The sequence below is a fragment of the Eupeodes corollae genome, chromosome 1 (assembly GCF_945859685.1).
Source record: "Eupeodes corollae chromosome 1, idEupCoro1.1, whole genome shotgun sequence".
NCBI classification, from domain to species: Eukaryota; Metazoa; Arthropoda; class Insecta; order Diptera; family Syrphidae; genus Eupeodes; species Eupeodes corollae.
Genome location: NC_079147.1, coordinates 94,126,109 through 94,148,218, shown reverse-complemented (window position 1 = coordinate 94,148,218; position 22,110 = coordinate 94,126,109). Strand labels below are relative to the sequence as shown.

At 29.7% G+C, this 22,110-nt stretch overlaps 1 protein-coding gene across 2 annotated transcripts in view; it reads left to right on the top strand.

Annotated features, from left to right (window-relative positions):
• Nucleotides 1–15,326, top strand: part of LOC129940821 (homeotic protein antennapedia) — a 99,805-nt gene extending 84,479 nt beyond the window's left edge. For both annotated transcript variants that reach the window (XM_056049316.1, XM_056049315.1), the window contains one exon: nucleotides 14,462–15,326. In XM_056049316.1, the coding sequence (XP_055905291.1) occupies nucleotides 14,462–14,712 (251 nt within the window). In that variant the 3' untranslated portion in view covers nucleotides 14,713–15,326. The remainder of the gene's footprint in view (nucleotides 1–14,461) is intronic.
• Nucleotides 15,327–22,110: the final 6,784 nt, after the last annotated feature.

Below are 22,110 nucleotides of genomic sequence, written 5' to 3'. Positions count from 1 at the left end.
AACATGCCATGCGATACTCTTCTTCCAGTGAGTTTTCTATTTTCTCTCTTTCGCACTTATTCTCAAAAAATGTAATGGAGGAGTGTTTTTTTTTTCTTTTCTTTCTGTTCAGTGTGTCTTCTTATTTTTGGGAAACTAAAAATCCTGGGTAGAAAAAAAAATTAAACCCTCGGGAGACGAGAGGACACACAAAAAAACTCTTCAAAGCTGGCTAAGGCTATGCGGATACGGCTATGGCTACGGTTATTTTGATTCTCCCTACATACGCTACGCAATATCCCATCAGGCGCCCGCTGCTGGCAGCAGCGTATCATCGTCGCTCCTCGGTCGGACGTATACAGTAGAGTAACCAGCTTTAGGCGGACATATTTCTCATTTTGAAATTTCCGTTTTTGATGAGCGTGATGTTGCCTCCTCTCCCGGCCCCCATAATATGATAATATTTTTCTTTTTATCTTCCTTTCAGCTTGTCTTCAAATTCTGTTTATCCTGATTCTAGCTATCAAAAAACAAACATTTTTGGTATTTAATAAGTATCTAAATATAAAGTACTTTAAATTTGATATAAGGATAAGTATGGTGTTTGTAATGTAATGAAATTCAAAATAGATTATATCCCTTTGAATATTGTGTTATGTGAAAAGTTGACCATAATATGAATAAATCTAAGAAATTTTAATATAATTAACTCAATTGAAAAGAGAAATGTTTAAAGGAGCAGACAATTGAGAATGTGAAACACTTTCCTTTTAGGGAAACATATTTACAAAATTACTTCTTTGGCATTACGCCAATTTTAATCAATTTAATAAAAAGGACATTTAGTTTCAATTTAAAAGGGTGAAAATGGAAAAGGAGACAACTTATTTAAATCAATAATTGAGTTTTGTTGGTATTCCATATAAAGTACAGTGAGAAATTGCCAACAACACTATCTGCAGTATCCAGATTTTTGTATTTAAAAATTGGTACAACTGAAAGAAGATCTGTCAGAATAATAATAAACAAACACACAAATAGAAGAAAGCTTTGCGAAAATCAAAAGTAAAATTAACCTAGCAAAAAACCTAACTAAAACTAAGAAAATAGACAATTTTCAAGAAGAAATATTAGAAAACATCTGGAAATTAAGATTGTAAAAAAAAAGTTCACTTAACAATTGCTTCAAGGATGGGGTTTGTTCGTAGACTGCTACATTAAGATGTGGTTTAGAAGAGAGCTTGAAGCTCGCCTCAATTCTTAATATACCGGAACCGAGTTGAAATGAGCTTGATTCGCCTCGATTCCGGTCGGGAATCGGAGTCGAGTCAAAATTTGCGAAGAAAAACCTATGTGGAGGAGTTGGTTTTCTGATAATGCGTTATAGTCTGTTTATTTGCATGTTTGTGTACAAAAATATAGTTTTGGTTTAATCAAATTAAAAAAAGGTTGCACATGGAGTAGGTACCATATTTCTATATGGTTCTGAACTATTCAGTTTTTCATTGTTCAACACGAATCAAACTATCTCACTTCCACTTCATAGAAAACATGGAAGCACCATTTGCATTTTAGAAAGTGTCCGTTTTCACTAACAAAACTAAATAATACGATTTTTTTCCCCGATGGAAAATACACATGATTCCAAATGCACAACTACTCAACGAACACATGCCATCGAGATACAAATGCAATATCAATCGTACCAACATTTGAGAACGAAATAACATGAGATCAACTCGAGACTCGTATAAATCAAAAACCCATCCTTAGCAAGATTTTACTCTAACTTTTATCGGTGTTATTCATGCTATGGACATTGTTTTTGTTATTCGTTTAAAATCCTACTAGCTATACTAAGAATTGATTTCGATTTCTATTTTGCAATGAAACAAAATTAAATAAAAGTCAGCTTTTCGAATATTAGTGCCCAGAAAAATAGTTTTTAGTTAAAAATTATATTTAAATTATAGAATCAGAAAATATTTATAACTTTTTAACAGATTTTTAAGAGTTATTTAAATAAAGAGTATTTAAAATAAAATGACGTAAGAAGCTAATCTAGTAGAACAAATATAAAATATTTATCAATTTTCTACTTGTTAACTTAACATAAGAAGTTATTGTAATCGTTCCGATTTGTCGAACTGAAAATGTTGACATTTCTCAACGTTTTGAAGTACAAAGAATCTTAATTAAAGATTTTTAGAGAGATGTTTGTGAGTGTGAGATCTCAAGAACCAGTAGAGATAGCACCCAAAGTTAGATTAACTTAAAGTTGGTAAAAATTAATTTTCGACTTAAAAATTGAATACATTTGCTTCAATTTAATTGCATCTTCTTAAAAATATAGTGTTTTGATGTTCAGTATAATTTTGGGAAAAAGAGAATTGACAATTTTTACAAAAAAATGAAAATATTGCTAAGATTTGGTAAAAATTAATTTTTGATTTTGATATTTAAAACAAAAATTAAGATATTGGCTTCAAACTAATTTCATATTGTTTTCAACATTAAATAAAATTAAAGAAAAAAACAAAAATTGCCATAGTTCTTATATAAATAAAACCTAAGAAAACATTAGTAAAACTTGGTAAAAATTGGTTTTCGACTCCAATACCTTTTCAAAAATTAAAAACGTTGACCTCTACCTAATTTCATGTTATAAAAAATATTGCTTTCTACATTTTTATAAATACACAACAATAGTCAGTTTTTTCGTAAAAATTAAAATTTAAAAAAAATGGTATACGTAAATAAATAAAGGTATAGATTTAAAAAAAAGATTTTGTGCTAAATTTTGTTGTCCACGTAAGATATTGTTTATAGATAAATCCAATAAGTATTTATTTATACAAGAAATACAAATTTTGAAGAAATGCTATTATAACTGTTAAGAACTATTTTCTGACTAATAAAATCGTTAACAAAATTAGATTTTGAAGTCAAACTATTCCAAACTTTTAAAAATATTGTTGGTATTTCAAACTTTTAGAAAAATTCTAAATTTTAAATTAAAAAAACATGAAAACCTAACAAAATACTGATAAAAATGGTTTTCGACTCACTCAGGTATTAGGAGAACAAAGAAAGTTATTTACTTTAAATTATTTATAACAATGTAAATCGACAGCCGGAATGTGGGTCGCATCCCAGCATCTTTTTAAATTTGGTTTTCACCTGAAAATGATTGAATATTGAAAATTTAAGCACATACTAATTTATGTTTTGGCTTTAAAAAGCTATTAATTTTTTTTAAAACTTTGGACTTACCTTATAGCGATGAGTATTTCACACTAAATAAATGCTATTACGAAGGTAATAATCTTATTTAAACGATGTATGTGCATTGTATTTGAATTACTTGCACTGTTCTTATATTATTCAGTATTAGTAATAATAGAACAAAGCATTTCAATTTCATAATTTTCGGAAGAATTTTTTCATTTTAAATATTAACAAACATTTTAACTAGGAAGAGGTATATATCTTAAAAAAGAACTTACACTTTATTTCTTTTGCATACCTGTACATGTACAATGTACCAATACAGGGTCCGGCAAAAAGGTCTCCCATATTTTAAAAGGCAGTGACAAGTAAATAAATAATTTAACAGAAACATTTTATTAAATTTTTTAAATTAAGTACTATACCATTTTACATTAAATAAAATAATTACTTAGTTTTAAACATTATATACGTTAAATATTGCACTCTATTATTAATAAATTTACAAATCCTTTCCCGGAAGTTTTCCATTGCTCGTCGAGTCATTTTTGGTGTAATGGCTGCCACTTCCTGAGTGATTGGCTCTTTAAGTTGTTCCAACGATATTGGGCGATGAGGGTAGACTTGGTCCTTTAAATGTCCCCAAAGAAAAAAATCACAAGGTGATAAATCGGGGGACGTTAGTGGCCAGGTAATGTCTCCTCGTAAAGAAAGAAGATGCCCTGGAAACATCTCTCTCAAATGGTTAGTGAAATCCGTGAAGTGTGTGCTGTGGCTCCATCTTGTTGGAACCAGACTTCTTTGTGGTTCCTAGTAAACTGATTTAAGTTTGGTTGGAGGAAGGTACCAATCATGTGCCAGTAGCGATCCGCATGAACTGTAACTTTTTGCCCATTTTCTTCGAAAAAATACAGACCTAACACACCAAATTCTGCAACAGCACACCAAACTTTCACATAAGGGCTGTGAAGTGGTCGTTGAAGATTTTTTTGAGGGTTTTAGCGCAGAACCCGTTGCTTTTAAGTTTGATAACCAAACTTGAATTGTTTTTCTATCCAGATCAGGATCATGTGGTTCAAGTTGAAATCGAATGCGAAATGCTCGCTCTACGAAAAATGCGCGATGCTCACCGTGCCACGCCATTATAATTACTAAAAACGACATATAGACCTTTATCTATCTTTACCCGGAATACCATTTTATATTTAAATGTCTAAAAATACAGGAGGTTTTTTTGCCGGATCCTGTATAAAATAATTTCTAAATCTTCGAAACCCTAACAGAAAATACACATGAACATTCAAAACAATTTGTTTTACAAAAGTCAGAGTTCACCAAAAAGTGATCAGTTGACAAAAAAAGGAGTTAAGAAACACAAAGTAAACAAAAATTGAAATAATACGAACATTTATTTAATTGATAAATGGTAAACATAGATTTACTTAAATTAACAAAAAAAGTGGTAGTACTATCTTAACACGATGAGCCTTAAACAATTTATTTTTCAAAATCATGATACAATTTATTATTTAGGAATTTATTGAGTTTAATCTCATCTTAAAATCATTTTTTTTGTATTATTTTTCTTTACATTTTAAAAGACGTACAGATGTAGTTTTAAAAATCCTGATTTGGTGGAATAAGGCAATATTCAAATTCAGGGCAACTTAATCCATTGAAAAAATACAACTTTAGTTTTTTAAATAGATAGATATTATCTTTTAAGAACAGCCTGTAATTTAAGCTTTAGAATTAAAGTGACACTAAAAATGCTTTAAAATGTTATTAAATATCAATTTTGACAACGTCGAATTTAACAAGGTTTTGGTAATATCTGAAAGTTCGTTATATCTAAACACCATAATTGTTGATTAAGCTTTAAGTTTATTTCCATTATCACTGAATATGATATTATTCCCTTGAAAACAAAAAAATATATTGCATACATATCTACAGTAGCTCATAGGTGGTCCAAATATTCGCCTTTAGCAACTTTACATCTTCGATCTTAAACATGTTTTATGAATCATCGTAAATGAATTAACAGCTCTCTTAATGACTTCTAATCTGACTTGTAACAAATCTTTGAGTTGAGTATATTATAATATTTTTTTTTTGTTTTTCTTCTCTCGTCATTTCTATACATTATTTGCAAATAATGTATTATTTGTAGTTTGTTGGTTTGCGCATCATTGCCTCAAGCCAATAAAAAGATAGACAACCATCACAAAGCAAAAGAATCTTTAATCTTTCTTCCATCAAACATATGAAAATAGCTATAAATGTAGGTATGTATCTTTAAGGTTGGATGGAACTGATATAAATTATCAAAACATTTACTACTATCCAAGTATTATTTATGTTGAGCCATTCGATGATGAATAAGCATTAAAAAATAAAAAATAAAAAAAATTTAAAAAGAAGAATTGAAAAAACAAAATCTCTCGCGCCACACACAAATAATCACATTAGAGGTATTATACTCGCGCCGCACACGCTTAATTTCCGCAATTAAAAAATCATTTTCTTTACCAAAAGGCTGACCGTCATGATTGTTTTTTGTTGTTTAAATTATTTTGTATTTCTTCTTTTATAACATTGTGAAGTATCTTTTTATTGTTGCGCATATATAAAATCCAACGTGAGTATAAAAAGTCCTTTAACATACGCCAAAATTATGAATATCCATGTTTTGGATTGAATTTTAATTAATATGCATAAACGAAAGCCTTAAATGTTTAATTACTATTAAAATAACAACAACAAAGAATATTACATAACATTAACAAAACAGGTCACGGCATCCAGCAATATGTCTCGATGTAAGGTAAACCTTATAAAATTGCGTAAATCCTTATCCTGACCATATGATAAAAGAGCCTTATGCCATACTTATATTCTCTGATGCATCACGTGTATGGATACATTTATGCGAATGAAAATATCTATATCTATAAATATAACTCTTTTTCATGATGTAGGCTCTATTGTGGGGATAATGGTATAATAATCGTTTATAGTATCTTGTAGATACATCATGTAGATACTTTACTATTTGAAATGGGATAACATAAACAAAAATGCTGCAATTAAAAACGAATCAAAGATCAATTTGGATTTGTGAATGTTAACACGTGAAATGTCAATAAATTAAAAGCATTCTTGCTGAACATACATAGGTATGCATAGTATATATTTATGTATGTATGTACCTGTATTTTATTAAGTTTTCCTTTCTGGCTGTATGCCGCGCAACGTGTCTTGTCGTTCGGACCCACCAATATGACGACTTCTATACGTTAACAATGGCGCAGATACGTCGAGCTTCCATGGAGGCAATAAAGATAGTCAGGCCAGGCATGATGATGCGAATAAATAGACATGAAAACAAATTCAAGATAAAATATTTTTGAAAAAATGTATTTAGAAAAATTGTTTGAAGGCATTAGATGATATAAGTACCTCTTACCTACCTATAACTTACATTATACTCGTTTTCTCGTACATCGTTCCTATATCAAAACTTCAACTTGTTGTGATGGCCGCGGCTCTTTTTACCTATAAGAAAAATGCACGCACGCAATTTAATTACATATATTTTGACCCCGTTGAGAGTGGGCATTCCCACCAAATGTGATTATTTTAATGATTTCCCCTTCAAATGAATGAAATTATAAAACTAACCGAAACAAGAAAAAAATAAAAATTATAGCAAATGTACTCAAACTTAAATATCCACCTAATACAAAAATACATAATATAGAAAAGTATACCTATGTATAGAAAAATAAAACTTGTAAAAAAATGGTGGCCTAATCACTATTTAATTACAATTCTTGTATTTGGGTGGGTTTTATTATTATTATTTTTTGTTTTCTACCTTTTACCTGGTGTATTTTTTTTAATTTTTCTTTTTATAAATAAATATGGGTTGTGTCTTTTGGGTATGAGGTTTTGTACCTAGACACGTACAATAGTAGTTTTTTTTTTTAATTTGAATTGACCTTTAAGTGCTCCTGTATATGGCTTTGTTGTTTCATTTCGTGTACCGCTTCGCTCCGCACTGCTCTGCTCTTGCAATTGTTTATGCGGTGGGTTGTGCAATAACTACAATTAATAACAAACATTTCCATATCAAGTTTTATTGTGCGGCTTGTATAACTTGTAATTTAAGTCCAAATTTAATGGAAGAGTCTTTATTCAAGGGAATATGAAAAGCTTGTAAGAAGATATGTATATGTAAGTATGAAGACAAAATTTGAAACTAGCAACTTGTTCAACTTTATTTTCTTGATTTTTTAATCACTTCCTTTTAGTTATGAAATAAATACAATATACATTTGGTTTTTATTGCCAAATTTAACGCAATCATCAGATTAAGTATTTTAATCGCCCCTATACTTTAAGGGCTATAATTTTCATTGATACTCGTATTTACCTTTATAGAATAGGTAATGAAAAATACCTATAGAACATAGGCTTGTAAAAGCTTAGCCAAGGTAGACTCTTTTAAAGTCTTAAAATGTCCTTAAAATTGTGACACTAGTTCCAAATAGTTCAATTTGGGCCGTAAGAAATTAGTTACCATCGTTATGTAGCGCTCGCTGATGACGGTGACCGCCCCACTAACGTCGTTTTCATAAGTACGAACCATTTACGCCGCCGCCGGCTCAAATTCACACCAAACGCTAACTTTTTGTGATGCAACCACCTGGTGAACCTTTCATGGGTTGGTGTCGTCCTATTTCGGCAATTTTGCTTGTTAACACAGCCATTCATCCAAAAATGCCCCTCTTCATTAAAGATGATTTTTCGGCTAAAATTGTTGTTCTCTTCCAAACGATTCAAAGCCCAACAAGCCAACAAGCGGCGTTGTCTATGATCATGAACCTTAAGCTCCTGGGTCAATTGTATTTTTTACGGATGTAGGCCCAAGTTTCGACGTAAAATGCCCCAAATTAAAGCCTGCGAAAGGCTGAGTTCTTGCGCACTGCGAGGAGTAGACTGCCTCAGGTTCTACTGTATACTTTCACAGAAGCGGCGATGTTCTCGGCCAATCTTGCGTTCTTTGAACGTAAAGAACCGGTTGTCTCAAATTTTTCCACCAAACGTTGAAGAGTCGACTGTGAAGGTCCACCACGAATACCGTAAAATGGGCGTAATGAACGCAACGTTTGCTATAACGAACACTCATTTTCATAATAAAGTTTTATCATTTGAACCTCCTGTCATGATGATTTGGCAAAAACAACTGAAAAATAAACAAAAGATTTTACAGATGTCATCAAAACGTCCACGCGGTGAACCAGAATTTTTCTCTTATTCGCTTTTCTCATAATCCAAGCTTCTGCATCGTATAGCAGGACTGGGATGATAGGCCTCTTATACAGCCGTACTTTGATCACTTGAGAGAGGGCTTTACTACTCAATTGCAAAGTCCTTAACCACCTCAAAATAACTTCCGTTGACGGTAACGTTTTGAACTAGACACTTTCAGTGTAGTATGTTCTCTATTTTGCCTCATAATCTTTAAAACCCATTTTTGACACCTCTGCTTCAATACTCACAAAAACCCCATTGACATCAGGCTGGGTTCTTCCGATTATGCAAATGCCATCAGCATATGCACATAATTGGAAAGACTTTTGAAAGTACGATGTTAGAGAAATTGCATGGCAGCGCATCACCTTATCTGAAGCTTTTTTGACATCAAAAGGATTTGTTCAGTTGTTTCCAACCTTTATGAAACATCGCGAATTCTCCATGCTCATCCTGCACAAACGGACGAGTTTGGAAGCAATGCTAAAAATAGACAGCTCTATATAGCTCGTTCCTATAGATACTGTCATATGCGGCCTTGAAATCCAGGATCTGCCATAATGTAAATTTTTGATCGACTATAGACTTTCCTGGTCTAAAATCACACTTATAAAGACCTATCAGGTTGTTGACGATGGACTTGGAAAGATTTTTGAAGCGGTGTTAAGTAGACTGTGGTTTTATAGTTGGTGCAGTTTAGAAATTCTCATTCTTTCATTAGTTAATAAATAGTTAATATTGTACTGATGCAGTATTAAGCTACGAAAACATTTGCTTGTGAGTGATACGAAAGCCACTGTCTCGGATAATTCGTAGTGTTTCCAATTCGTCGACATTACGGGTATTGATTGAATGGTTTCTTCTTTAGAACGGCTCTAGCGACAGTTATATGAAATTCGTTGAAGGTTTCTCGATAAAACCTTAAGTCTTAGGAAAGGTTTGTATCATTTGCACGTATTGTGGATAGCGACATCTGCCGATGATGGGATAGCATATCCAACCGAATATATGACATTTAATTTGACAGATCTAGTTAAGGCAGATTTAGTTAGTTAAGGATCCTGTCTTTATACATTTATAAACTTTCTAGCGAGTCTTGCGGAGGTAGCTTAACAGTTCAAATTTTATATTATTGGGTGCTTGAATAAAGACATTCCAAGAATCTGGCAAGTTGACGAACTTTCCTTGATGGGAAATAAATGAAGCCTATCAATAAATCTAATTTATCCATTACCTGTTGCAATGGAACTTTATTTTGTTCTATTTTTGCACTGCACTTCGGTTTGAATCTCCTTTAAATTATTTTTGCAGAAGATGCATGACGAGACTGTTACACTGCTTCTAGTATATATTTGCCGTATTGCAATCCCGAAAACTGTATTTAATAGACTACTTCTATAATAATAACCTCATTAATCATCCACCGAACCCAACGGAAAATATAAAAATATTTTTAAAAAATCCTTACAAAGCCATTTTCCCTTTTAATTTTCAGCACTCCTCTGTGATATTTTCTTGCATTGACGCCTTAAAAATGGGTTCCATTTGATTTTGAAGGTGACATTTTTCACTTCCCATACTAATCCAATAGGATTAGTTTGCGGAGGGTTTATTAGACATTTAAGACACACAAGAAGTTGTTTTGCTGCATATTAATTAATTGAATATTAAAATATCTTCGTTTTTTAATATTTTTTAAGACATAGGTACCTATTTTTTGTATAGGTCTTTTTGTATGACTACTTGAAAAAAACTAATAACATTTACTTTATTCTGATCTTCTTAGACGATTCGTTTCTTAAGGTATTAAGTCGCATTTAAATTGGGTCCATATTATTAGAGGTAAACTAAATATGGCGGCAGACTGACGGCGACGATGATGACGGTTATAATCTTTTTCTTAACGTCTACGTTCCACGATCGGCTTCATCGCGTTGCGTTGTGCATATACTCGTAAATAGCAGCATTGCGCATTGTGAAATTGCTGTTATTAAAAAGAGATTTTCTTCTTTTGAATTAAAATCTGAGCTTGATGGTTTCCGCTCGATTGCACACGTTTATATATAAAGACGTAGATATAACTGTTAAGGTACCCATATGAGTATAATTTTTCAATAATGAATTCAAAAACAGAAGATAATTTTCACTCTGTAACCCTTCTACAGTCGTGGTTAAAATCTGGTGACAAGTCACTTAGATACAAAAAAAAACACACCTATGGGAAAAATCTGATATCTTAAGGATCTACCTACGCTATGCCTTTGAAGACAGTCTGGAGTATTGTCTTGTCATTTTAATGTCTTAATACATACTACCTAGCTTCATAAGCACACATTATATTCAACTGCCTTAATTATTTATCAGGCTTCTATGGTAATTATATGCGCCATGTTTAATACCTATATCCGATTTTTATGTGAGATATATTTTTATTTTTGTCGTTTGAAAGTGGTATTGTTTTTTTGTCACTTTTTCTTTCTGTTGTAGCTAAGTATCTATACCTACCTACCTTCATATATATGACTTGGTCTTTATAACATTAACGTTATAAAAAGGCAAAACAAACAAAAAAAATGTTTTATATTTTTTGGTGAAACCACATTAAATATAATTACAATAATTGGGTTGCTTTCATTGTTTTGTTAAATCTAAGCTAAACAATCAAATAAAGTTGAATTTGTGGAACGAAAATGTTTTCTATTATTAGGTATGTGCGTTGTGAATTTTTAATATAATAAGTTTCTATATAATTTCATATCATGACCAAAAAATCAACAGGAATAAAAATAATAATTATTGTACACGTTGACATTGTTTTTGAAATAATGAGTTTTTTGTTTTGGTATTTTTTTTCTGTATGCTATTATTTATTTTTTATAAAACAAAGATTTCAACAAAAGGCATAAAAGAATACATATTTGTACAATGACCTTTAATTTTGAACTAAAAATAAAATTGGTAAAATTATTTGCATGTGGCATCGTCTTGTTGAACCACACACATATTCTCCAAGACGTATTCTTCAATAGCAAGCAAAGTAAAGACGGTTCTAATATAACCATAACGCTGCGAATTGACGCTAACAGTCGTGCCATCGTCATTTTTGAAGAATTAATATCTAATCACACTTCCGCGCCGGACCAAAGTGCACACTTTTTGTGGAAGTAATGGCCTCTCCTCAATTACTAGAGCATTCTCAGAACACCAAATATGACTGAAAACTAAAATTGTTCGAAAAGTCGCCTTCCACAGCCAGTATTTCAAGCACCCATTCGACGTATCTACGAAGTTGTGAATGGTCAGCTGGCTTCAGTTGTTGTGTAAGCTAGAATTTATTTACATTCGGGTGAAGATCTTAATGCAAAATGCGCCATAATGTGCCGTAAGGCAGTCCCATTTCCTGAGAATGACGAGGAATCGACACATTCGTGTTTTCGGAAACACTTTAACACACAGCAGCAATATTTTTAGTGGTACGAGCAAAAGAATGATCTACAGACCGTACATGTTTGTAAACAAACCAGTCCCTTCAAATTTCTTCAAAATGTTTCTAATTGCTTGCGTAGATAGACGATTTTGTTAACCACAATCTTCTCTTAAATCACGATATGTGGTCGGGGCATAATCACCATTTTTAAAGTCGGTTTTAACATATTGTATGCGTTCTGAGATTGTTAAGCGATCCATTTTTGTAAATGTCAGACTATAAACTGAAAAGATAATTGGTTTAATAACTTAGCTTGACAGATGTCGAACTCCAGCCATATACTTTTGAAACCGGAATATGGATATCAGAACTTATTTTAACTTAAACTTTATTTATTATTTGGAACGTTTTTGATTACAATTTCCAAATAGTGTTTCTTTCTTTTCCAAATAGTGTTTCTTACTAACTACCTTTAGTAAGTTCGTATATCACATTCTTCTCGTTTTCAACTCACAATTTTTGATTTTTTAATTAATCACGTTTTTTCCTATTCCAAAGTATAGCTTGAATTCTGTCACTGGATTTGTGAAAGAGACTTCATGTCCCTGAACACTTAAATGGCTGGGCCATTCAATCAATATTTGTCTAGTTAAGTTCCCTGATTGAATGCTGCTACACTATATTTCTTAACTCATGTACCTAATAGGCTTGAGTTTAGCTTGACTATATGGCACGTTCTATGTTTTGATTACAATAATAATTGCTTTCAAGATTACGTTTAGCGCATTTTCCGTTGCCAAGTACATTAGACGCAAAAATGTTTGTTGGATGTTCCAAGGATTTTTAAACCTTTCCTTTTCGAGCCATCAGTCTAATGGCATTTGATTTGATAGTTTCACTTTTCCTTTGCCACTCTTTTTAGCAACTTGACTTTGAACTTAATTAGAGTTTCTTCTAAATTTAGCAAATACAAACAAAATTTAAGAAAATGAAGCATCATCTTTTTTATTTATCAGCTTTTGAATTCCTTGAAAATTTTAAATTTCTTCTAAGTCTTTCCACAACTTCTTTGGTTGTAAATACTCAATAAATACAAACAACTATTTACGGATTCTGGATTAAGGTCCAGCTTTTAATATTTCTTTTAAATGGTTGTGTTGGAAGATGAAACCGTTTTCTGAGTCTGAAATGTTCTTAGAACGTCTGATGATGCTACATTCATTCTTTGACCATTTTCTTTGCTTAAGGATTGAATTTCATACGAAAGAATTTTTAAACTGAAGAACATTAATTGCATCATAGCAGAAATATATTAAACTATATATGTACATAGGTCTATGTATATGTGTGAGTATTCCAGTGACAAAAATTAAGCTGATCTCAGCTTTATACCTAGATTTTTAAAGATCTTAATTCTCTGAAATTTCAATAAAATAAAAAAACACTTATAAGATGACTAACAAGAGTATCTATACTACAAACATTTCTACTTTTGAATGCACCTCACGCCATCAGAGATCAACCAACTAAAAAAGATATTCCAATATGAGAAATGACACTGTCAGGACAGATGGTAATGGTGAGACGCGCATATAGTTGGTTAAGCGCGTTGGCGGTGTTGGGGGCAAACTTTATGCTCGTCCGCATATATCTACCTACCTATATGTAGAATTAACACCAAAGCAATGTCTTTGGTTTTTATGAGGAAAAGATCAAAAGGCGACCTTACCGAATATATTATTAGTTCTTGTCAAAATCACAACATGTGTTTTAATCCGCGCTGGTTAAAAATTCTCAAAAGCGTCTGCAACCAACAAGCTGCAAGCTGTATAGTAGGTATACCTATACCTAGAATATAAATTTGCTCATAGTTAATTTTGCGTCGCTCTTTTTTGCACAAAGAAAACCGCGATAGTTTTGTTTTTCACCTATTTTGTTGTTTTTGTATTTTGAAATTGTATCTTATTCTAGGTATCTTAGGTTTATTTTACGCCAGAGTAATTATATACATATTGTAAAGTCTTTGGGATTTAAAGGAAAAAAAAAACGAAAAATAATACAAGACTTCAATGCAAGCTGACACATCTCATATATCTTGCTTTGAATAAGGTCGTTATATTTATGCTGAATGAGATGCGATTGATGATGGAGAACACCGTCAGCGATTTTGCTCTACGATGGTTTATGAATAAAACCTAGAAGGTGTCAAAGATATTTAAATAGCAATACAAATTCAAGAGTATCATGCGCCTTATGTAGATATGTATCTATAACTTATTGCATCTTTAATTGGATTTGAATCTTTGTGGAATAATAATCATCTTTCAAGAGGAGTGAATAAATGCGTTTCTTAGTTCTTAACTTTTAAGCTTTTTTTTCCTTTAAAACAAATGGGCTTTAATTTAGAATGCAATTTTAATTTTCTTGTATTTTTAAGTTATTTTGTTTATTTATATTTATTTTTAGATGTATTAAAATTAATTTTTATTTTTATTGATTTTTTTGCAGAACGAAAACGTGGCCGACAAACCTACACGCGATACCAAACCCTCGAATTGGAAAAAGAATTCCATTTCAATCGATATCTGACGCGACGAAGAAGAATCGAAATCGCTCACGCCTTATGCTTAACCGAAAGACAAATAAAAATCTGGTTCCAAAATCGTCGAATGAAATGGAAAAAGGAAAACAAAACAAAGGGTGAACCTGGTTCTGGTGATAATGCCGATGATATTACACCACCACAAAGTCCACAATAAATACAAAATAATTAAAAACTAAAATCAAATAATGTTATCATAATTGTGTATTTACTTAACAAAACAAAAGCAAACAAAAAAATCTTTAAATATTTATAAACTATACTTTCATTTGTAAAAAAAAAACAAAAAGAATTTTTCAAGAAATGACAAAAAATAACCGTTGTTTTATATTATATTATGTAAACTACAAAATTTTAATTATGTAATTTAATGTAGGCAGCCTACTTTCATTAGAAAATACAAAACAAAAATCTCTTAACTCTTCAACAAAAACATCAAAAAAAAGTTTCCTATAAAATTAATATTTAATAAAAAAAATTAATTATAAATATGTTTTTTGGAATTGACATTATTTATAAAATTCTTTAGTTTTTTTTCATTGTTTTCGAAAAATTTGTTTGTTTAAATTTAAAAAAATAAAATAAAATAAAAATATAAAACAAAACTCAACAACAACAACAAAACCAACTCATGTGACCTCAAATTAAATAAGTTAATATAATAATTATAAATAATTAAATGTAATTTTAATAAATAAAACATATATATATTATGTTAAATGCAATGTAAATTGTATTTATAAGTGTAAATTATAAATTAAAAAAATGCAAAAAAAAAAAAATAAAACAAAAACCTAGTAAAAATATTAATATAGATCCATTATTAAGACATAACATTTTAATATAAATAAATAAAAAAATATTATTTAAAATGCAAAACAAATTAAATGTGTAAAAATTAATATTGGTTTTTCAAGACAGAAAAAAATAACTTTTCTTTGGTTAATAAAATCCACACAAACATTTCAAAAACACCAAAATTACTTCAAAACAATTTCATTCATATTAATTTTTTCTTTGGTTGGCTTAAAAATTTACATTGACTAAATTTCATTCAGACTTAAATTCCGAAATTATTCCATAAGCAGATTTTGAGTACCTGATACTTTTAGAAAATTTCGAATTCAAAACCCCTTAAGCAGAAAATATCCTTTTTGTTTTCAATACAAAAGGAAACCATAGACAAATTTATTACATTTTTTTCTATTGCAAAAGTATTTAATACTCAAAGTATCTTTTTAAAAAATTGTAAGTCGATAGGGAAAATGTTAAGAAATATTTCAGAACAAGATAGTTTTATAAAATTGTGAGTTTTCTGTTAAAATCATGAATCTCAGTGTTGTTGTTGTCATAAAGTAGACTTTTAGTAAACATTTTTTTAGGATTTTATTAAGATCCTTAAAAATGTCTTTAAAAAAAAGTCATTGCTTGGGTCTTAATCGGTTATCAACAAAACCAATAAATAGTTTGCATAACATTTCGTAACCGATTTAAAAGAGGCCTTATGCAGTTTTTGAGTATAGTTTCAAGTAACAAGAGAATTTTTAACAAGATGAACTTGAAAACAGCATTGACAGGTTAGTGTTATAGGATTCTATGCCATTCGTTTTAGCAAATATAGTTCACTGGTTATTTCTAGGCAATTCTGGAATATTTTCTGATGGGTCATAAATATTTTGGAAAGAATTTTCAACATTCATGCGATACCAAAACTGGACGACATATTATTTTTGTAATGCTTTTGACTTTTCCATAAAAAGTATTGTAATTCATTCAAACAACTTAAATTTTTGTCAAATAGATGGCATAAGCAATGGGCTGAGCATCCCTAAATGTGTCACATTTTATTATATTTGATGTTCTGTTTATTAACTTAATATTTATTAATAAAGTATTCTTGACTGCAATAGACTGAAATTCCATTGGAGACACTCTTTTATACTTTTAGAAAAGGCATAGTCTTATACAAAAATTCAAGGTTATTTCAAAAATTTTTTTTCGACAATATACAATTTCAAAACCCACTTAAAATTGTACCCAATATGCAGAAATACTTTTAAAATTTGAACTTGATTGACATTTTGTCCTTTAAAGTTCTATTTTAGTGAAAATTTTTGAATTCGAAATGAAAGGGCTAAGAATGAATAGACATTTTCAATACGAATCAAATACATACTGTATCCAAAATAAAATAGTGAAAATAATGACTTTTTTTGATGTTTTTGTTTTCTTTAATTTTCAAAATGTTTTGAATTCGAAATGAAGGGTTAAGAATAAATAGAAATGTTCAATCAAATGCTTACTGTATCACCTAAGAGTAGATTTATTCGAAGTCAGGATTTTTTTTTTTTAAAAAGTGACTTTTTTGATTTTATTATATATCTTTTATTTTCAAAATTTTCACATAATCTCCTAAATTAGGGTTAGCAATTTATTTGATACACAAATTGTTATAATTTGTAAGAAAAATGCTATAGTACATTTTAAAAATTAAAAAATTTCCGAACGTCCGCAATTTTAACTTAATTTACGTAAAGCGCTTAAACAGAAAGAAAATATTAAAAACAAATATTTTTTCCTCTTAATTTAAATAGAATGCAATTTATGTTTTTAAAAAATGCACCTCAGATCTAATATGAGTAAGGTATTCAAAATCAATCGGCTTGTGAAATAACCCAAAATTTTTCAAAAATAATTAAAATATTAACCTGTACACGTTTTTTGTCCATTTTTTTAATTTTTATATTTAAATTTGCTAATTTTCATTCAAACCCGTTACACACATTTAAAGTATAATTTTTTGTTGATTAAAAAAGGCCAGTGATGATTTTGTTGTAATTATTTTATTATTTTTATAATAAATCAGTGCAATTTGTAAAAACAAAATTAATAGCAAAAAAAACTAACAAATTCATAAAACATTTAAATTGTAAAATAAAATAAAAATAACAACAAAATATAATAAAACAACTTAATACTAAAAACTTAATAAAACTCATCTTTCGTTCTAATACTTTTTTTTCAATTGAACAAATTTAGATAATTGTATATTTTTTTCTTATTTATTCAATTCTATATATTTTTTTTAAATTGGTGGAAGAAAACAAAGAAAACATTAAAAATCCCAAAACCTAGCTATTTATTATGATGAAAACCCTACATACAAATATAATTTATTCAGTTTTCTTTTCTCTTATAATTTTCATAATGAAAATTTCAAAAATAAAAATGTATTATTTTTGTTTTGCACAAGGATAACATGTATACAGAAAAGAAAAAGTTAAAAATACAAAATATTTTAAATAATTGGCTAAAAAAAGTATCTAAAATAAAAAAAATCTTAAATTAAAAATATAATATACCAAAAAATATTTATTAATTAAAAACAAAAAGAGCAGTTGTTATTTTTTAGAAAACACACAATTTTAGACTTAAAACGGTTATTATTTAAAATGTATTTCATTTCTTTCTAAAATAAATTTAAAAAATATCATTTGGCTTACCTTAACAAAAAAATAAAAACATTAATAGACCCAAATAAACAATAACGAAAAAATCTATGTTAAACAAAGCTTTTAACGAAGAACCTAGTGTAAAACCAATCAAAGTCTGTGTGTTTTTGTACATATTAGACATGAACCACAATAAAACAATATACCAAAGCCATACAATAATTAAAAAACGAAATAAAAGCTTAAATTTAAGTATTAACTTGTATAAAATTATATTCGTATAGTAAAAAAAAAAAAAACAAAACTAGACAAAACTAACAAAAACCATTAAATTTAATGTAAAATATGTTCCAATGTGTGCGAGACTCTTTTTTTAAGACAACATTTAAAATACCTATAAATATTTTATTTTCTAAAACCAAGGACATATTTTGCATTTTGTAAATTTTGTATAGACCAGCAAATTATGGAAATATTTAAGAACAATATAAAAATACAAACAAAAAAAACACACCCTCAAAACAAAACTAAATTTAACAGAAAATATTGTAAGATACATAGATTTGATATATAAACAAAAATAAAAGCAAAATTAAGATAAAACATAAAAATGAAAATAAAAACAAAAAACAAAACATAAAATGTGGAAAACATACAGTTAAAATGTGATTAAATTTGTTGAATAATTATTTATGATTTATGTATCATGATATTATAGTAAATAACAAATTGAACCTAAATAATATACGTAAATAAATAAAATAAAAAGTGTAATTTATAAGAAATCAAAATAAAAATATGAATTTTGCAACCAAAAATCTATGAAAATATAAGAAAAAAAAGAAAACTTAATAAAAATTCTTCAAAAAAAAAAAAAATTATAATTAAAATTTGTCCTCTTTATTTTTGAAGATTTGGTATCTAAACAATTTTTGAAAAAGAAAAATGTTTTCCTAATAATATACTGTATACAGTTTTTAGGTTAGGAAAACAAACAAAAATATAAATAACAAAACTTATTATAAAATGAACAAAATCCAAATACGTAAGCATAGGCCTCATTCTGTAAGAAAAATACTATTATATATATATACAATATTATATATATTATATATGAACAAAAATGAAAGGAATACAATTTGTTGTAAATAAACCCTACTTTTTAGAGTAAAAAAAATAACAGTTTTTGAAATTTGTTTTATTTATTAAATGGAAATTTGAAATTGTTTTTTTTTTTTTAATTTTTTCTCGCCAGGCCCTGTGGCTTGGGGCTGAAGAGAATACATCCACAGTTGACCCCTTGCTTGTCGTAGGAGGCGACTAAAAGGGGAATTTTGTAGATGTCAAGGATTCTTGCATAAAAAGAGTTGGCTCAAATTAAAAGCAATATTATACAAAATTCTAAATTCGTGATTCATGATTTTATGTAGTCGTTCAAACTATATGAAAATGAGCTTGATATAAAGAACTTTAGTGTACATTTTATTGTAAAGATTTTACTTAACTATGGACAATAATTTTTAAAACCCCATATTCGGACTATTTACAAAAAAAAAGACTAAACTACGCGTGGCAACGCGTTACATTCTCCACACTGATGGTCGACAAGGATTTTTCCTGGCAATCAAATTACACTTTCACTTTGTCAATGGGTGTTGATTGCTTACTTCAAATTTGACTTCAAAATTATTTTATCAATTCAGGTTTATGATAAGGCTTTTTGAGGCTGAATTCTAAATTCATGAAGTACTCGTTTTTAATGAAATTCGTTATGCTTTTCCAAATCTATAATTCATAATATATTTCAAGAATATGAAAATAAGGTTTCAAACATGTATTTTCAAAATCATGTAATTGAAATAATGTTGAAATAGGGAATTTGTATTATTTGAGCAGATAGTTTAATCGATGTTTGAACTCGAGATTAGTTTTAAACAATAACTCCAAGACGTAGTTCTTAAAAGAATGAAATGGTTTTATTTAAGGTTGCTCAAAACAATCGTTCAGAGAGAAACTCATGGCTAATGTGAATTGCCAGAAACTGAATTAACTGAAATCGTACTCGTATAAACTATATTTAGAAGAGGGAGGCTTACTCTGTTTTTGGTTGTCGCTAACAATTTAAAGAACTTAAGAACTTGATGTAATAAAAAAATGTTTTGGCAAGATTGGAATTCAGGACAATTCAATACTTTGAACAAATATTTGTTTGTCTGTGTATAAAAAAAAATTAATGTAAATTTCCACAATGTGAAAGCGCTGTTGGATACATTCTGACGAAATTCACAACAATCATCGAAATTCTCATGCAGCTAAAAAACAACCTTTACTTTCGAGCTTATAGGTCCTTTCAGTCAGTTTAATTTCATTCCATATCTTTTTGTTTTCTAATAACTTATGAGTGCTCTGATGAATATACTTTCACATACTTAACTCATTTTCAGGCTTATTAACTTTAAATGCATCCTTATTCATTTTTCGGTTTTGAAACGAAAGCTAAATAAAATCTACACAGCAATGCATTTTTGATAAAAATGTTGGACCTTGCCATAAAATATCGGTCTGGGAAGAGTTGCGATTCCTCAATGATAGTTTTTAATAAATTTTTCAAACAATTCGGGTGAAACTTGGGTAACGTTGGTTTTTATTGGGTTTAAAGATCGTTATGGCTGAATCACAAACACGCTTTAGCTTCGGCTTCGTCTGAGTTACGTTGGACCTGCTTCGAGGTTACTTTGAATGACATTTCTATTATTTCATCCCTCCAAAGGGCAAATATTTTGTTTGTTGACATTTTTTTACAGCTGTTGAGCTGTCAGACAAAGCAAATGTTCATAAAATTGAACTAGAGCTTCCGTTTGGGGTCACATTACGTTCTTTTCCTTACGATTATCAAACGAAACGTGAGGTCGAAGCTCCATTGTGATAGCATGCATTGAATTCCTGTGCAGGCTGAACTCGTAAACGTCAAAGCCGAAGCTGAAGCTTTTTGTGATTCAGCCATTAATTTTTCGGGTCAGCCTTACCGTTGATTGAAATCACATGATCTTGGTGGTCAATTAATGTCGCTTAATCATGAAATTACGCTTCTAAAAAGGTTTTCATGCTATAAAGCTATAATCAAACAATCATGATCAATGTCCCACAAAAAAAAAATCGGTTCCCATTGGATCATGTCGTTCGGAGTCGACTGTAACTTTGCGTCCATTGACATATGTCGAAAACGTTTTTGACCTGGTTTTATGGGCAATAAACGCTTCATTTTAATTTGTTAACATACCAAAAGAGTGAGTAATATGCCTCATCGCTAAAGAAAAGAAAGATCTGTTGTGTCAAAACCAAAGAAAGGTATAGACGCATACGATCACAAGGCTTCAAATGTTTCTTAATTTGAGCTTTATATAAACGCAAATTATGCCACTTGCAAACGCCGAAAATCAACAGAGAAAATTTGATATGTTAGGGGCAATACTTTTGTAGTTAAAAATAAATAAATTAGGTGGAGCATCTTTCCGTAGAAAACTAGGGCTTCTTGTTTTAGAACTCTCAACTATTCCTTTGTGCGATTCATTTCAGAGATGGAGGCGACCTACCGGATCCGAACGGCTTATTTAAAAAAGCATGATAAGAATTACTCTTTGAGGATTTGTTAATTCATTGCAAAAGGCAGTACCCGTGAAAGAAAATTGTAGGTTGCACAACCCAAAGACCTTAAGCATGAAAGTCCAACGAACTTACCATAACGCCACAGGTACTTCTTTAGTAGTGAGTGTTAATAATATTAACGTGTAGTAAGAGTCAAATGAGTTTTTTGCCACTTCAAATGACAAGTGAGTTTGACAGTTGTCAAACTTTAGTGCCACCAACTTCAAACTACAAAATGTGTGACCCTTTATACTAGAATATAAGTGAAAAAACGTTAGCGTAAAATTTACCCAGCCTAAAATTTGTATTATGGTATTAAGTAACATTTTTCTAGTCATAAAGCTTTCCTTAATAAAACAATTCGTTTTCAAATGTGAATTAAAACTGTTTCTTAATAGAAATAAAAAAACTTGTTGCGATTCTTAATTGAGTGATTTAAATATTATATCGTTAAAGCG